Source organism: Schistocerca americana, chromosome 1 (assembly GCF_021461395.2).
Source record: "Schistocerca americana isolate TAMUIC-IGC-003095 chromosome 1, iqSchAmer2.1, whole genome shotgun sequence".
Classification (NCBI taxonomy): domain Eukaryota; kingdom Metazoa; phylum Arthropoda; class Insecta; order Orthoptera; family Acrididae; genus Schistocerca; species Schistocerca americana.
Genome location: NC_060119.1, coordinates 512,582,382 through 512,600,653, shown reverse-complemented (window position 1 = coordinate 512,600,653; position 18,272 = coordinate 512,582,382). Strand labels below are relative to the sequence as shown.

The 18,272-nt window shown below is 35.4% G+C and overlaps 2 protein-coding genes across 5 annotated transcripts in view; one reads left to right on the top strand and one right to left on the bottom strand.

Moving 5' to 3' along the window:
* Nucleotides 1-6,878, top strand: part of LOC124604962 (histone-lysine N-trimethyltransferase SMYD5) — an 81,465-nt gene extending 74,587 nt beyond the window's left edge. For 2 of the 3 annotated variants that reach the window (XM_047136524.1, XM_047136525.1), the window contains exons 9-10: nt 1,222-1,444; nt 6,480-6,877. In XM_047136524.1, the coding sequence (XP_046992480.1) occupies nt 1,222-1,444; nt 6,480-6,657 (401 nt within the window). In that variant the 3' untranslated portion in view covers nt 6,658-6,877. Of the gene's footprint in view, nt 1-1,221; nt 1,445-6,479 lie in introns of all 3 variants that reach the window. The other variant, XM_047136523.1, reaches the window with a different exon arrangement.
* Nucleotides 6,879-15,444: 8,566 nt separating this feature from the next.
* Nucleotides 15,445-17,282, bottom strand: LOC124604936 (WD repeat-containing protein 5). Of its 2 annotated transcripts, none has more exons than XM_047136520.1 (2): nt 17,127-17,282; nt 15,445-16,619 (listed from the first exon to the last, which is right to left on the bottom strand). In XM_047136520.1, the coding sequence occupies exon 2, from the start codon at nt 16,563-16,565 to the stop codon at nt 15,540-15,542; it is 1,026 nt and encodes a 341-aa protein (XP_046992476.1). In that variant the 5' UTR covers nt 16,566-16,619; nt 17,127-17,282; the 3' UTR covers nt 15,445-15,539. The 2 variants fall into 2 exon arrangements, with proteins under 2 accessions (XP_046992476.1, XP_046992477.1); XM_047136521.1 differs by lacking the exon at nt 17,127-17,282 and adding an exon at nt 16,827-16,994.
* Nucleotides 17,283-18,272: the final 990 nt, after the last annotated feature.

The following is an 18,272-nucleotide window of genomic DNA, read 5'->3' as shown; positions in this document are numbered from 1 at the left end:
ATAGCTTTAGGCAAAAGGCTTCTTCAGTAAAGAAAACAAACACACGCACTTACACAAGGAAGCACACCTCAGGCACTCGTGACCGCTACTGCCGGCAGCTCTGACTGGTGGCCAACTGTCATGAGCCTGATGAAACTGACAGGTGCAGCATGGGGAGGTGGTGTGTGTGTGTGTGTGTGTGTGTGTGTGTGTGTGTGTGTGTGTGTGTGTGTGTGCGCGCCTACAAATCTAATCTTCATCATTCTTCTATGTCTCATCTCAAAAACTTCTGTTCTCTTCTTGCTTGGACTATCATCTGTGTTTCACTTCCGTACAAGGCTACACACCAGACCAACATGTTAAGAAAAACCTTCCTGATATATAATTTATATTTGATATTAACAATTTTCTCTTCTTGAGAAATGCTTTTCTTGCTAATTCCAGTTTGTGTTTTATATTCTCTCTACTTTGGCCATCATCAGTTATTTTGCTGCCTGATGATGGCTGAAATAGGGTGGCCTACATGGCATCATTAATGAAGCTTTTAAAAGATACTTTACTGTCTTCATAGCTACCTTGACTCATTCCACACCACCTTCGAGATGGGATCTACAAAATGTGATGATCATATGAATGGATAAACTAGTATAAAGTGTGGTTTCAATTCTCTATTATGTTGTACCCCTGTAGTGCAGTGATTTCCTGGATTATCTAGTTCAGATGGAAATGACTGTTTCCACTAGAGAACAATAATCAGTTCATCAGGGTAAATTACCCTTGCAAACATATTGTTCATTAATGTCATGAGTTCTGAGTTTCTTTAATAACCATAAAGGCCATATGCTTGTGGATGCGATGAAATCTAATATAAGGAACAGCAGAGCAGAGCTGTGTGTTAGAAACAGATAAAACTTGTCATTCTGAACATATGAAACTAAGACTAAATACTTAGTAAAAGAGACTGAAGCCCTGGATGTAAAGTGATTAAGTGTAATGTTTTGTCTTAATGTTTTCCTCAGATTCCTACAAGTTATGTACTAACACAGAAGAGCAGATTAAATAGTAATAAACAATTTTTCCTTCTGCCATTTCTGTTCTTTAATAGAGGACAACAGCAGAATAACAACACATTGTCTAGCATAAACTTATGCAAGCAGGAAAATGTTGGTACCACAGTATGACATCATTTTAAATCTACTTGCTTTTAGTGTAGTGTGGCTGTAATATTCTGTATAATTGCAGAATGTGGTGGTTTTCTAAACAATGAAGGATCTGCACTTTATACTCTCCAGAGTGCTTGTAATCATAGCTGCACACCTAATGCACAACCAACATTCCCATACAGCAATTTTGAATTGGCAATGTGTGCCCTGGAAGATATTGCTCCAGGTGAAGAAATATGTGTTAGTTATTTGGAAGAATGTGTGCTGGACAGGAGCAGGCACACCAGACATCGTATTCTCAGGTAAATTAACATGTTTTCTATGTGGTAACAGAGATTGTGATAACAAAAAGAGCTTCATCCCAGAGTCAACTGCTATACTCTTAATAGTTTGTTTTTATGGTATGACTTTGTGTGATAAAACTTAACTTTGTCTCATTTAGGACCAAGCACAATCAATAAATGATGATTGGGGTAGTATTTTTCTATGAAGACATAGTATTCCACATCTGGTTTTACTTGTATAATTTTTTGTACCCAAATGGTTCAGTGGTGCCAATGAGGATATGTAGCTAAATGAAATGCCATGACTGATTAACACACATTTTATTATAATATCGATGAATGACTTGGTGATTGCTGTTGTTGTCACCAGTAGACTCGATCAACATGCGAGTGTTACAGAGGTGCTTTGTGAACTCGAGTGGGAACTCCTGGAGGGGAAAACAACGTTCGTTTCATGGAACACTATTGAGAAAATTTAGAGAACTGGCATTTGAAGCAGACTGCAGAATGATTCTCCTGCCATCAATGTACATTTCACATAAGGACCACAAAGATAAGAAAACTGGAACTTGTACAGAGACAGTCTTTTCTTCACCCTCAGTCTATTGGGAAGTGGAACAGGAAAGAAAATGACTGATTAGTGGCACAAGATTCCCTCCACCGCCCACAATACAGCTGCTTTCGGAGTATGCAAGCAGACGTAGAATGTCTTTGACAAGGCCCAACTGATTCCTTCCTCTACCCTCATCAAAAATGAACTCACTCTTGATATGTTGAAACAACTAAAATATAATCTCTTCTTAAGATATTCTGTGGTCTCACATCAAATAATGGTTCTGTGCTAGTGTTAATTTCTGAAACCTTGCACATACAGTCCAGAAAAAAAAGCAAGGGCAAAAAGTTTGGATGATTTTATTAACACCCACTACTTTATAAGCTGCGGCAGAATTCTGATAGATGATAAAATTGTTTCACATCAGGCTATCATACTCCTCATAAACAAAATAAATGCCCAACAGCAGGAAAGTTGTGCATATTGGGCAGTGTAGAATTACTGTTTTGTTTGAGTCAATGAAGTTTGCAATAGGATGAGAATTGTCAGTCATGTGCTTGAAAATTTTCACTTGCCATTATTTTTGCCTCACCAATGTTATGTGAACAGCTGTATTTCATTCTTGTCTACCGGCAAGTATTAATGCCCATAAGAAAATCACACTATTTCAGAAATTGAAATGTAGTAAATGAACAGTAAGTCATTCAATTTTGTGTGTTACATTTACGACTTACCTACTCAGCTGAAGAAAAAGTTTAAGAAATACTACAACAAAGGAAGATTTTTTTTTTTTTTTTTTTTGGGTGAATCATGAGATTATAGCACCTAGTTAGGGTCTGAAAAAAGATAAAACTTAAGTCAGCTTCATTCTCAGCACATGCAACAGAATTAATGTAAGACTTCTAGCATAAGTAATTAAACTAGCAACTGAAGGGAAATAGTGTGTTTTTTAGTGACCAGAAAATAGCCTCTGGTACAGTCTTTTGATTTAATTTAGAAGCACCATCTGAAGTTAAATTAGTTTATAGTATGAAGTAAGTAAGGTGGAAAGAATTCATGAACTAGAGCAATTGGAAGGTAGACTTCTGGCTGAGGAACACAATGAGATTGGCAAAGAATAACATAATTAGAACTGTAATTATAAAATATAGTAGCAACAAACTAAGTTATTTACTTAAAACATCACTGCGGCATAATTATTATATCAGAACTAGTCAGCACCCACTGCTTCGCTCACATGACTGTATGGCCTGCAGAGATTTTTTGTTTTTTTTGTTTTTATTTAATCGAATTTTTATGTTGTTCCACTAATTGCAACACCTTCTAAGCTTTTCATTGTAATAAAGATCATATAAGCATGGACTTTTCTGAATGTATTTCTGACCAAAAAGCGATTATGGCTGCTGAAGTCCAAAGTTTTTGTTAGTAATGCTTTTTGCATTCTTGTGGAGATATTTCCATAGCAACTTTCATTCCCTAACAAATATTTCTTTGTATCTAACTGAGAAGTGAAATACCAATGTTCATAAATTTAGCTTCAAATTCTTTTTAATGTAACAAAATATTTTCTTAATAGGTTTCCTTTCCTATGGCACTCCCTTATGGGTTGATTCCAGAAACAATGAAATAAACACTCTTTTTTTTATTTCTAATCAAGAAGTCAAATGCCAACTGCCATAGATGTAACCTTAAAAACCTTCAGTAGTTCTTTAGTAATTATTTATTTTCAAAGAAACTTTCACCCACTATTTTACCTCCCTAGTGGTTGAATTTCCAAAAATGCTGAAACACTTTCGCCAAGTGGGTGACCAAATCCAAGTTTTTGTAGTTCTAGCTTCAAAATTTTCTTAGTAGCAATGTACTTTAAAAAAGCCTTTCACCCCAATTTCACCCCCCTTAAGAGTGGAATTTTCAGACAGGCCCTTCTTAAACAATGCCTACAGTATAAGATCCACACACTCTCCAAACTTCCAAGTTTCTATACTTAGCAGTTTGGGCTGGGTGACCCTAGGTTGAATTTCCATAAACATTGAGACACGTATTTCTTCATCTCTAACAGAGAAACCAAACACTGTTTTCAAAGATTGAGTTTTAAAATGCCTCCGCAATGAAATATTTTCATAAAACATTTCACCCCCCTTAGGGGTTGAATTTCTAACAACTGTTACGTGTATGTTTTATTTCAAACAGGGAGCAAAAATACAAATTTTCATAGATTCTGCTTAAAAATGTTTGGACAATGAAATATTTCCATAAAAACTTTCCTCCCCATTTCACCACCATAGGAGTTGAATTTCCAAAAACAGTGAATCATATTTTTTATTTCTAACTGAGAAGCCAAATTCAGATTTTCATAAATTTAACTTTAAAAATGCTTTCATAATAAAATATTTTCGTAAAAAATCTCATTCCCTATTTCACCCCCTTAGGGGTTCAATATATATATATATATATAAACTTTCACCCAATTTTTTTTCTGACCAAGAAGATAAATACCACCAATTTTCATAGTTCTAGCTTCAAAACTGCCTCATAGCAAAATTTTTCCAAAAAAACCTTTCATCTCCTATTTAACCCCTTAGGGTTGGATTTTTGAAAAATCCCTTCTTAAATGACACAGTATAAGATCCACACCTTCTCCAAATTTCAAGTTTCTCTCACTAGCGATTTGGGCTGGGTGGCAGTCAGTCAGTCAGTCAGTCAGTCAGGACATTGCCTTTTATATCTAGAGATTAATTCCTGCATGTTGCTACTAATAGCAGTTAATGAGTGATACAGAATCATCCATTGTGTTGCAAAATTTGTTGTTCTGTAAATGGTGATTAATATCTAAATATAAGAGGGAAGAGCTGCATATCAGAGGAACAGAGTGTGACACTGAAACTGAGAATCAGCAACTTTAGCTAAAGAATTACAGCACTAGAACACTCAAAATATTATAAAAGATAATGAAAGGAGGAAACTCTCAAGAAAACTAAAATATTTAGAATTTATGTAGGCTATGGCTAGAGCAATGAAATATTTATAGAAAAACATTTTTATTTGCCAATCAACTGTATAAATTATTTTAATTCAACTGGTTTTGGTGTTTTCAACCATCATCAACTAAAGGAACTGAAAAAACAGAAAAAACCATACTTCATATACACAGACAAGAACAAAAAAAATTAAAGTTCTACTTCTGAAAATCAACTGGCAAAACTTAGATAAATTACACTTGCACACCTGAACAGTTAACAGGCCTATGTAGCAACAACTGTCATATGATTGTGCTGCATTTACTTTTTGCCAATTCTGTATTTGGTGAATATAAGTATCCTCTGTGAAAAATATGCATTTCTAAACCAACAGGTGTTATAATTTTGTAACTAGGCCCTACTGCATATTATGATGACGTTCACGGATACAATTTTAATTGGAGTTCAGTATTTGAAGTAACACTGTGGAAAAATAAAAAAAATAGCCATTTTGCACCGGTGGACATATCAGTGTAACTGAGTAGCAAAATTGCATGTGATAAGATGCATAATACATAGGTGCATGAGACAAAACATTTTATTTGTTAGAAAGTGGAATTTTTTCTCTCCAAAGAATGCTCACAGGCTTCCATTCAGAACATAGGGACATAGATATGGTATTCAGCTAACTCTGAAAAAAGCGTACTGTCTTTGTGGGTTTTATCTATGACTGCCATTTATATGTGCAATAAAAACAACATTATGAAGGGAAACAACCCCTCGTCATGTAGAGGAAGCATTGAGTAACAAGTCATAAGAATAATACAGTTTGATTATTAAAGTGAAATGAAACAGAAAATACATGCCAGGAGACTATATTGTATGATACTTGACAGTATGAAAATGTTACAGTTTGTAGGTTGAATTATAAGAGCCTCTTGTGACAATTGTACCTCTTTAGTAGTTTTATTATCTACAGTAAGTTTTTGATATATTTGTGAGTCTGCATAATTGTACATGTTAGCTACATTGAAAAGAATGTAATGAATTTCCAGGAGTGATGAAATCGTATTGTTGGTAACATTCCCATTAAAATCCTAGATTAATTTCACATAAATGGTGATGCCCTAGTACATAATTGCTAGGATGTGTGCTTTAAGTGTATCATGGTTATTGGCAGCTTCTTCAATCTTACTTTTCCGGTCCCTCAACTTTTATGCCTTATCCAAAATACAATATTATTATACTAAAAACTGAGGATTCAAAGACGGTAAATAGTGGGTCCCTAAATGTCTTTTTTTAGTAAGTATCATACCAAACATTTTAGTCATGTACTGGGGCAAATTTTAGAACCAATTATCTATATCTATTTTATGTATTATTGATCACTGCTAAGGGGATTGAACAAAAAAATCTCTAAAAGGTTTTATTTATACCTGAATTGACAGCCCAAGATATTAAATGTTGCAGGATATACCATCACTAAGCAATCTACATGCTAGTTCAGAATCTGAGATAAACAATAACTTCTCTTTTTATACAGGGAACATTATCTATTTATCTGCTATTGCAGTAAATGTGAGGCACAAGCTAATGATCCTGATCTTACAAGTGATGATGAAGAGGAGGAAGAAGAAGAAGAGGAAGAGGAAGAAGAGGAGGAGGAGGAGCAGGAGGAGGCAGCAGAGGAACGTATAAATTGTGAAAATGAGTCTGATTAATTTACTATTTTGTACAAGTTCATATCATAAAGAATGCATATATATATTTCATTGAAGAACATATATATTCATTAAAGTGTCACTCAGATACAAAGAATCTATGAAATACAATGTAGCAGTTATTGTATTGAAACTATTATTTTATACGTGTTAAAGTTAAACCTGAAATATTTGTATACATTTTATTGTAGCAACACATGAATTTACCTGAATGTAAACTATATCAGATTAAAATAAATAAATTATATATGTCTATATTAAATGCACAGTGTAACTGATTTATTTTTTGATCATTCTATACTGTGTTTGAGAATGTCAGTTCCAGTGTTTCGTGTGCTAACAAGTGCCTTTAACTGATCCATTAATCGACATGTCCACAGAGTTAAATGAGCCATGACTGACCAAAATGGGACCCCCCCTCCCCACAAGATGCTGAACTTTAAGAGTAATGTAGAACAATCTTTGTGTGTCAAAAACATCCTTAAAATGTGTGCATCACCATGTAACACGGTTTCAAAAGGCTTCTGCAAGAGTAAATGTTGCTTTGGAGTTACTGTTATTTGGATGTCTCATGAAAGTACTTTTCCAAATGCGTCAAAACACCAGAAATGTTGTAAAATCAAAAATGGTCTTTTACGGTGACATTACAGCTTCTTTTATCCAACAACCATACATCTTATAGAAATGGATGTGTGTGTGTTTCACACCACCACCTAAACCCCTGGACCCATTTCAACCAAACTTGGTATAAATATACCTTACTGTCAGGCAACATAGGTATAAAAACCACCTACTTATCAAAGGGGTGGGATATGGGTGAAAAAGAAGTGTAGTCCATGACGTGTAGGTTCTCAGACTTTATTTATCCAGTATCTAGGAATGAGAGCACTTAGCAACATGCACATGATTTCAAACCTTAAGAAAAGACAAGGAAAAATCTCACCGACAGCCCCTACAACATGATGAAAGGAAACATGTTTATTGCTTACTACTTTTCCCGCATTCATGCAGCGAAAGCACTGTATGTGGCATGACGTAATTTTTACTTTTTTATTACTATCTGCATTACAACACTTTTATAGACTGTGTGTGCATATACCACTGAATGTAAGTGCAAAATTACATCATTGTGTGTCACATAGTTGGAGATATTTCATAAGGAACGTGATGGGTAAAAAACTCGTGAATCAAGCAGACATTAAATTTATTACTATGTTGCTACTAACTCCATTTTGCAGACAGTATTAGCCGCATACACCGCTGAATGTACCTACAACGTAATATTGCACAACACTTAGTTCACAAGATAAGATGTCATAAACATTAAGCACAAGGCCAGAAGGTGTCGAGTACAGGTGTGGACACACAACTGTACCCATAAAGTAAAACCTTGGCAACGTCAAGTTTCTCCACTAGTTTACTAATAAAATCACCCCAGGGTTAAAAACAGTAACAACTCAATATAATAATAATACAATTAATATTAAGCAAAAACTAGATTATTAGAAGCTGGAATCTTTTAAAATATAAAATAGAAAACTATAACCATATCAGTGTGACCATATTTTAAAGTTACCATATGCCATACTTATGGTTAATATTAATCCTGATACATCTGAAAATAATACCACTTTAATACTTGCCAGAGTTTTCAAGGGTGCCCATACCTGTCGGCAAGGATATGGCTCTCAGGGAAAGGAAAAAAAAAAAGTGTAGACAGGTGTTTTTCTTTCAAGAAAATGCTTTAAAAGGCAGTATTGCGCAGGCTTTTAACAGAGTTGGAACTGGAACTTTGTTATGGCTACTTACAAGTCATCATTCATCTTCCAAAATATTCCACAAACAGCCCCCCCCCCAAAAAAAAAAAAAAAAAAGCACCACTGAATGTTTTGTCAAAATAAAAATAAGGTACAGAAGGAACTGAAGCTAAATGGGAATGAAATGAAACCCTATGGAGAAGATAATAGGTTATGTTAAGTTAATCAATAACTTAAGAATATGCCACAAATAACTTGTGGGGTGCAGAGCGGAGCCCATTTCCTATTGTGCCACTTATTAGAGCTGCTTCTAATTCCATTTGTGTATGGAGCACAGGAAGAATGACTGCTTGAATACATTTGTACATGTCATAATTACTCTTAATATTGTCTTTACAGTCCCTGCTGCTGCAGTATGTAAAGGGTTGTAGAGCAGTTGTAGATTCCTGACCCATAGTAACGTTGTAAGCAGCCTTTCGCAGGATAATTAACATTTATATTCAAGCATCTGCCAGTTCAGTATTTTCATCATGTCCGTGGGTTAAACAAACACATCACTACTTGTGCTGCCCTTCTTTCAATATGTTCAGTGTCCCCAGTTAATAGTATTTGGTGTTAGTCCCATATATGTGAATAATATTTTAGAATGGGTTATAGTCATACTGCATTTCCCCAGCATACTAACAATGAGTGTAAGTCTTCTCTCTGCTTTACGTACATCTAAACCTATGTGATTATTTCATTTCACCTCAACAAACAGGTAGATCATTCCAAATTCCTTTCATCGGTTCTATATTATCTTCTACAGCATGAGAACCATTTCTTCAGATCTCTGTTTCCTAAGTCTGAATACTGATTTCTCATGATGATGCACTTTTTCAGTTTCTTATTGGTTGAGTGAGTGAGGAAGCAGCTCCTGTTCGAGTGCAGGCATTACATCCCACTCCTTTGAAAATAGAAGCTCACTATACATAGCAAGGACTATTTTTGTAAGCTGTAAGTAGAAAATGTGATGCAACTTATTCCTACTGTAACGGTTCTCTCCTTATGGCTGTCTATATACTGGGTTCCTATTCACACACTAATCTCTAAAAGCAAAGACAATAACTAGATGCAGCAAACTGTACATGGTGATGTTTTCAAAATTGGCTGCTTCATTTATCACCACATTCCTTACACCAACATCACTGACCCTCTTTTGCACATGTTTGGTCCTTTAATTACAGAATATTATGCGATACAAGCATAGTAGTAGAAAGTAATACTTTCAGAAGCAATTGACTACAGTGGCAATATGACTGCAGAGAGGAAGAAGACCTAGGAAAGCAGCAGGGTTAAACACAGACACATTTTTTGTGTGTGTGTGCGCATGCACTACAAACTATGTACGAACAAGTGAGATTAACTCATAGTTGTCAGGAACTGTAGCAATTTACGTAATAGTGAACTGGCTCTACAAAGAGACACAATAAAATTCACCCTAGCCAACCACACTTTTGTAAATTTTACCAACTTCCATATAGCATGTCTCTTCCTTCCAGAAATACTTGTATATCCATTTTCATTCATTCTGTACAGGTGTCTGCAATCTCTGCATCATCTCCAATATTTTCCACATTCCGATGGTTTTTTTTTTTTTTTTTTCGCAATTTCTAACCAACTTCACCCCAGTTTGCACCTACTTTCTTTCTTAGAAACCTATATCTCCTACAGGCCATAGTTCATCAAGAGGCATTTATTGGCAAACAGAGATTGTTTTGACGATGGTGCTGTAGTGCTTAATTTTGACGCTTCTGAAGATTACCTATGTATAGTAGATTTTTGATCAATCTGTATGCCCTTTCAACTTCTACAATTTGATCCTCAACAGCTACCTCATCAAATCCAGTCCCTTGTATAGTCTCCCAAAGGTTCTTAAACCTCTTGAACGTTTCACTGTCTTATCTCTGTTTCAAGTAACTTTAGTACTTGTATGAGATAAATTTGGTTATTTTCAACTGAGGTCTTGCATACTGTTTGGAATCCAATCTTTTCTAAGAGGGTGACTGGTACTTTTTTTACACGGTTTTCTGATAATACTGCAATATTAGCAACAAATGCCAGGCACTTGACTATAATTCCTCCCAACTTGCTTCCAATGCTAAGTACATTTATTATCTGACTCTTCAGTTCTGAGTTTCATATTCTCTCTCCCTCTTTGCCTTGTCTTTTAATTTTGAACAGATGAGATATGTATCATGAGCTTCAGACTGGACATTATGTTGGTTAGGGGTGTCTCTAACTATATTCTCTAGCTTGGCTTTTCTTGTAGCTAAGAATTCTATGATAGATTGTCAACACAATATACCATTGTTCTCCAAATGCAGGGTCCAGCAAAAATCCCTTCCATATTTGGAGAGGGTGCTGTTTGAGTTGTAGTGGAGGTACTCAGGTAGAGGGGTGTATTGATCGATAGCAATGTACATGCCATTTTCAGTAGGTGCAATCACTTGGCTAGGTGAGGATCGTGTGTTTTTGTAGAGGAGTATTTTCATAATGGTGGTTCTGAGAATTGCTACTCAGCAAGCATTTTATATTCGGTCTGAACGTGACTGACATGATTCTGTTTCTGATACAAAAAAAAAGAAAAACTATTTGAATTTGGGTATCACGAGCACCAGGTTCTGCACCAAAGAAAATCTAATGGCCGACCTCGAACTGTAACAACGTCAGAAAGTGCGGGCCATGTTAAGAGCAACCAGTAAGCAATCTCCAAAGCATTCAGCATTTAAACATGCGGCTGCCCTGGGGATTATTTGAGAGGAGTGTAAGAAGAATCCTGCACAAAGATCTTCACGTGCACCCATACCAAATGATGGTTACCCAATAATTAAGTGAGAGATATTTTGAAACTCGCAGAGCTGTGTATGAGGAAATTCTTCAGAACATTCTCCCTGGTGCTGTTTCAGTTTCTTCTGATGAGGCCCAATTCCACTTGTCATGTACTGTAAACTTACAAAATTACCCCTATTTGGTAGCAGGAATCCATCAGGTACTTCAACAAAGACCCGTTCACAGTCACCATGTGATGGCTTGGTGTGTCACTGGTGAATCTGGTATGAGAGGTCTATTTTTTTGAAGATGATGGTGTAATGGTGACAGGTAATTCAAATCGCTACTGTCACAGGATAGAGATCTTCCTCTGACCTAAGTTAAACCAGTTCGTTGGGGGCCACGAAGAGGGACGAGTCTGGTTCCAACAAGACATAGTGACAATTCACACTTCTTCACATTCTCTATAAATTTAGAGGCATTTGTTTCTTGGATGTGTTCTCTCTTCGTGACAAGATGGTGCCTGGCCACCAAGGTTACATGATTGATCACCTGTTGACTTTTTTCTTAGGGGACACTTACAGGTCCAAGTGTACAAATATCACCCCGCAAACCTGCAAGCAGTTAAGGAGGTATCACCCAGGAAGTGGCTACCATTCTATTGGAAATGACATAACTAACTATGGATAACTTCTGGGAAAGGCTTTTTCAGTGTCTCAACAATGGAGGACACCACTTATGGATATAATTTCTAAAACTAATTAATGTAAAATTGATCTATTTGTTGTTCACAAAAAAGTTTTTTTGCCTGCATCTTTTTTGTTTGTTAGTACCATTTGAAATATGGGAGGTCATTTTGCCAGATCCTTTATTTGCAGACGTCATTACTTGCAGTAATTCAGAAATTAGATGCTCTCACCTTATTCTGCTTAGCCTCATCCTCAAGAAGTTTTGGAAATTTACAGAGGGCAATTTCAGAAATGTTGAACTCTGAGCATTTTGAATATCTGATGATTTTCAGAGGATAATTTACACTGATACTCATCTAGCAACTCCTAAAGACATATTTAGATTCTATGAGTTCAGGTTTCTCGAACACTGAAATCTGACCCCACCAGATACCAGTTGTAATCACACTGGATTGCTATTGGCGTCCAGAGAAAGAGAGAGAGGGACGTGTATATCCTCTGTGGATAATGGATAAGTACTTATCAGAACTGACAATCAGGGGAAATGATCAAGAACAGAAAGAGGTTACAGTGGTACGTAGCAGCCTACATTTTAAATCAGTGTCCACAAGATCTGGCAGAATTGGAGGAGGAGAGAACAAAGAATGATGCAGAAGGCCAACGCCTTGGGATACAAGAGGAACTCTTCACTGACAATTGTTCCACAAGACAGAACCCCCTAGAACATGGCTCTTAGCAAGCGCACAAACATAAAGACGTGCAACAAACCTACAGCAAAAATAAAATTCTCTCCTTGTGTTTGAAGCTTTCATTTTGACTCTTTGCAATTGTAATGTATTTGTCTTCAGGAGACTGAAATACTGAACATAACTGCAGAACAATTTATTCTGCAGCAAACAAACATGCACTAAAAGTGACAGCGGCTACAGAATGAACAGCTAATTACAAAGACAAACATAGTCGCAAACATAAAATATCCCAATGGAAATTGAATGTAGATAGAGCATAAACAGGATAGAAACAGTAATACTGACAGTAACAAGTGTGTAACGATGAAAAAGAAACAACACATGTTATTTAAATACATAAAATGGAGAAAGAAAGGAAATAAAAACATAAAGCAACAACAAAAATCTCTTCAATTTGAAAACTAAAATCTGTCAACAAGATAAAAGAAGAACCATGAAGGTAGCAAAATAATTTCTCTAAAATCACAGGCTAAATCCCTGTACATACAACATTAATTGGTTATTTTCAATATGCCAATTTTTCTTTCCAACATACTTAATCTACATGTTGCAACTGACTGAAAACGTAAGGTCTGACTAGGGTTCTAATTAGAAATGTACCTTTTATTCAATGTACCAGTGTCGTACAACATAAGTGTTGTAACATTACAGCTGATCACAAAAATGATTTAAATATATAACTTAAAATCTAATACAAAATATTACTATCCATGAAGTTTTCAAAAAATAAATAATAGAATGTTAAGCCTCTTACCCCTTTGAACCACATTGATTAGCAACTACTTCCACCTTTAGTTGATATTATAAATCAATCTTTCAAGCAGGGCTACTTTCCAGACTATTTAAAATATGCGAAATTACTACCTCTCTTGAAAAAAGGTGATGCAGGAATAATTGAAAATTATAGGCCAATTTTTCTACTATCATGCTTTGCAAAAATATTAGAAACTATTATGAAAGATAGGCTAATCAATTATTTAAATAAATACAACTTACTGTCTGTTGACCAGTTTGGATTTCGATCAGGGAAAAGCGCAGAATCAGCAACAGCACACCTCACAAAACACATTCTAGAAGCATTAGATAAAGGGAACTACACAACAGGTATATTTCTTGATCTAACTAAAGCGTTTGATACAGTAGACCACAACATATTGTTAAATAAGTTAGATGAACTTGGAATTAGGGGACTTGTGAAAAAGTGGTTCCAGTCATATCTAAAAAATAGAAGACAGATAACTGAAATCTCACATATTTCAAGTTGCTCAAACTATATTGTAAAGTATACTTCAGACCCAAATTATGTAAATATAGGTGTCCCACAGGGTAGTGTCCTTGGCCCAGTACTATTCCTCATTTACATAAACGACTTCCCACAGAGCATCAAGCATGGACAAACAATATTGTTTGCAGATGACTCAAATGTTCTAATCAGTGACAAATCACCAGATGCACTAAAAGAAAAAGCCGAACAAACACTAAACAGTGTACGTGAGTGGGCATCCAATAATAAACTAACACTAAATCTTAAAAAAACAAATGCTGTTAACTTCTATGTCTGCAAAAAACCACACTTTAACAACTTTGTTAAACAATGAAACTATAGAATGTGTAGACTACACAAAATTTCTTGGTATGCATGTTGACAGTCAGTTAAAGTGGGAAGAACATATTAAAACACTTAGTAACAGAATCGCTACAGCATGCTATGCTCTGAGAATTCTGACTGCAGTTTGTGATACTACATGTGTCAGATCTGTATATTTTTCTTATGTCCACTCTGTTATTACCTATGGAATAATATTTCGGGGAGTCAACAGTAAAAATATTCACATAGTTTTCAAATTACAAAAAAGAGCAATTTGTATAATAACCAAGAGTGGCAGTAGGGCTCACTGCCTTGAACATTTCCAAAAGCTGGAAATCCTAACTGTCCCTTGTGAATACATTTTTCAAAGTGTTATGTATGTAAAAAAAAATATTGACTGCTATATGAAAAATTCAGTAGTACACAGCTATGAAACTAGAAACCAATTCAATCTGCATCTAGAGAGGAAAAATAAAGTTAAAACTCAGCAGAGCTTGTTGTACAATGCTGTTAAATTATATAATAAATTACCCCAAAAAAATAAAAGATATTGACACAATCAGACAGTTCAAAACAAAACTAAATTTTTTTTAGTAAATAAAAGTTATTACGCAGTAACGGACTATCTGAATTAAAACATGTAGTGTAATTAAAGTAGCCTGCATTGTAATACATGAGGAAATAATTATGATATGTAATCAAAAATTGTACAGTACTATAAGAAAATTAGAAATTACACAAGGATATAAAACTAATTTAAGATACCTAAAAAATGTGTGTAAATACTAATTTTATGTGTATAATTGTAGGTATATTGTATTGTATATGATTTTGCTGACGAAATCCACACAATGTAAATTGTTACATGGATTAATAACGAAATCAATCAATCACTCAAAACCTTACAGAAAGTGTCACAGCCTATAACTTTCCTATTGGAAGAAATAATTCAGTGTCGCAACTTGCACAGTCAATAATATCTTCTACAACCAAATAACGAAGAGTACTTCTGTATGAGAAAAAGTTATGAGGAAATGAAGACAGTGACAATACACAAATTTGCTTACATCCACAAACTAATGAATCAATATGAAGAGTAAATAAGCTGTACACTTTAAAGAATGGTTTAGGAGAGAAAAAGGGGGAGAGCAGCACAGTAAAGGGTATACAAATAACACATTAATTCTACAAGCTATCTTCTCAATAACTTTTAATTGTCTAGTTGTAAAAATAATACAAGTACATTTTAATGTCCAAAAGTGATGATAAAGCATGGGAAGACTTTACACTATGAATCACTTTTCCACAGTTTTATTGTTTTATCATTCTCCAAAGCAGCAGAAGCTATAATGTTCTCTGTAGGATGGCAACCTGTGCACAAAACTATGTCTGTATGACCCTGGAGCTTCTGGACAATTTCTTTTGTCTGGAGATTCCAGATGTAGACCATATTATCTTCAGAGCCAGACACAATCCATTTACCACCAGTAACAGAAAAATTTGCAAATATACAGTACTTCTCATTTTTATGTCCTGCATATGTCTTAAGACATTTTCCTTTGCTATAGTCCCAAAGCTTAAGCGTACTGTCCAATGTTGCAGCAAGAATATATTTACCATTCGGTGAAAATTTGACAAATGAAACAGGAGGGTTATCATCATCAATTAGTGTCTTTAAGCACTGTCCTGAGGCTGTATCCCAGATGCGACAGAGGCCATCATAGCTACTTGATACAATTAGAGAACCATCCCTGTTGAAATGTACAGCACTAACAGGGTCAGAATGGGCAGGCAGTGTTTTCAGACATTTCCCAGTCCTTACATCCCAAATACGAACACTTTCATCAAATGAGCCAGAAACTATCAAATTAGACTGTGGATTGAAATTGCAGCAAAACACATAATTGCTATGTCCCTTAAGAGTCTTCAAACATTTTCCAGAACTTAATTCCCAAATTTTTAAAGTTTTATCATCAGAGGCACTTACTAGCAAACGACTGTCACTTGACCATGAAACATCTGAAATTCCAAGCTTGTGACCGGAAACAGTTTTTTCAAACTTCCCATCATACGCTCCCCAAACTTTTATTAATTTGTCAGCAGATGAGCTGGCAAGCCATTCACCATTCGGACTAAATTTCACTGACGAAACAGCTTTTGTGTGTCCTGCCAATGTAAATTTGAGGGCGTAATTTGGCCTTAGAGATGACGCCGTCTTCGTGGTGGCACTACCAGATTTGCTGACTGGTGCTGGCGTAGACTGATTGCCCGACCCATTTTGGGCACTGTTAGGATTTGATCCAAGTGGTATCATAATGAGGATCTTAGCATGATTCAAGATACTACACCAACGTCAGCATAGTCAGTCCTGGGAGAAAAAAAAAAAGAGTTAGCTCTGAAACAAAGTTTTTTTGACAAGAGTTCACATTTCGAATGCATCCTTATCAACATAACAACTCCAGTATCGAGTACGTCTGTGAATAGGTATGTTTCACCTTCAAATAATGCGCAAAACGGTAAAAACTCTTACATTACTATGATAACATGGAAAACTGTCCGCGCAAAAATAACTTACCACCACTGCAATATCTTATACTGAAGACGTATATCAATTGTGCGGTACGTAAAAACGCTTTACCAAACAAACGTCAATTGTCACATACATTCTCCAGTTTTTAATCTATATCCAGTTAAACATAGAGAATACGTAGACCAGAGCAATTTGAACATAACAAGGTTAAACACACCACCAGAGATCTGACAAATACAATTGGAAATCAGCTTGGGTTATAAAATGTACACAGGAAGATATCATACATTTATGGAAATTTTAATGCTATAGACGTGAAATTACACAGTTCTGACATGCACTCACATTGCAAAAAACCACATTTCATCCAGACTTAAATTATCAGTCACTATTCGCGCCTTCTGGAGCATTGTTTTGTATTTGAAACTTTCGTCATCACTATTCGCGCTTTCTGGAGCACTTTTTTGTTTTGTATTTGAAACTTTTGTTTACCAGTTTATACCTCTCTGACTCGACTGTCAATAGTATCTCTTTGGTCAACATTAATTATTGCTGAACAATCTGTCATCAGTGACCTCTACAGTAGTGGCAACAGTGCTTGTACAGGGCTTCGTTTTCGAAATGGTGTTGTAAATTGATTTTTTTTTCATTTGATAATGCATGAATCATGACATGAACCTGAATTTGTTTAACATTTACATGTTTTGAGACGAGTTATTTCTTACCTTTTAAATGAAAATATGTGTTAAGACCTGTTTCTTGAGTTGCAGCACATCCACAAGGCCATTTTACTTGGGATCTGTGGAAGATAAATGAGGATATTTGTTTTTATTGTAAATATTTATTGTTCATTATTGTTTTTCCGACTTGTCGTACATCGTGAAGGATCTCGTCAGTATCTATATCTATTGGAAGGAAAAGGACGCTACATCTAATCAAATAGTAGGAGTGTACATGAATTAAAGAGTAAACAGTCAATAGGTCTAGTTGAATTTAAATGTGACTACTAAATGACTGCATTAGCAGCATAAGAGCACCCCTAACTGACACTATAAATGAGTCATTCTCATCAGGTTGCTTCCTTGGTTACCTAAATTGTACAAAAGTTCTTTCCATACATAGAAAAGGTGATATAGAAAGCACAGAGGATTGCAGACTAGTGGTATTATTGCCTTCCTTTTCAAATATAACAGGAACTCTTACGAAGAGCAGACTTGGATTATTTAGATGAGTACCAACTTCAGTACAAAGAACAGTATGGTTTTGGGTCCGAAAAGGAAAAGAAACTACTACAGTAAAATTTACAAAAGTAATTTTAGGACCTCTATATAAACTAGAATAAGTAACAGGCATTTTCCTAGAACTCAATAAAGCATTTCACACAGTTGATCACGAAATACTTCTAGATAAACTTGAAGCACTGGGAATAGGGGGGTGGTAAGTCAATGGTCTAGGTCTTACCTAGAAGATGGAGTGCAGAGGTAGATATAT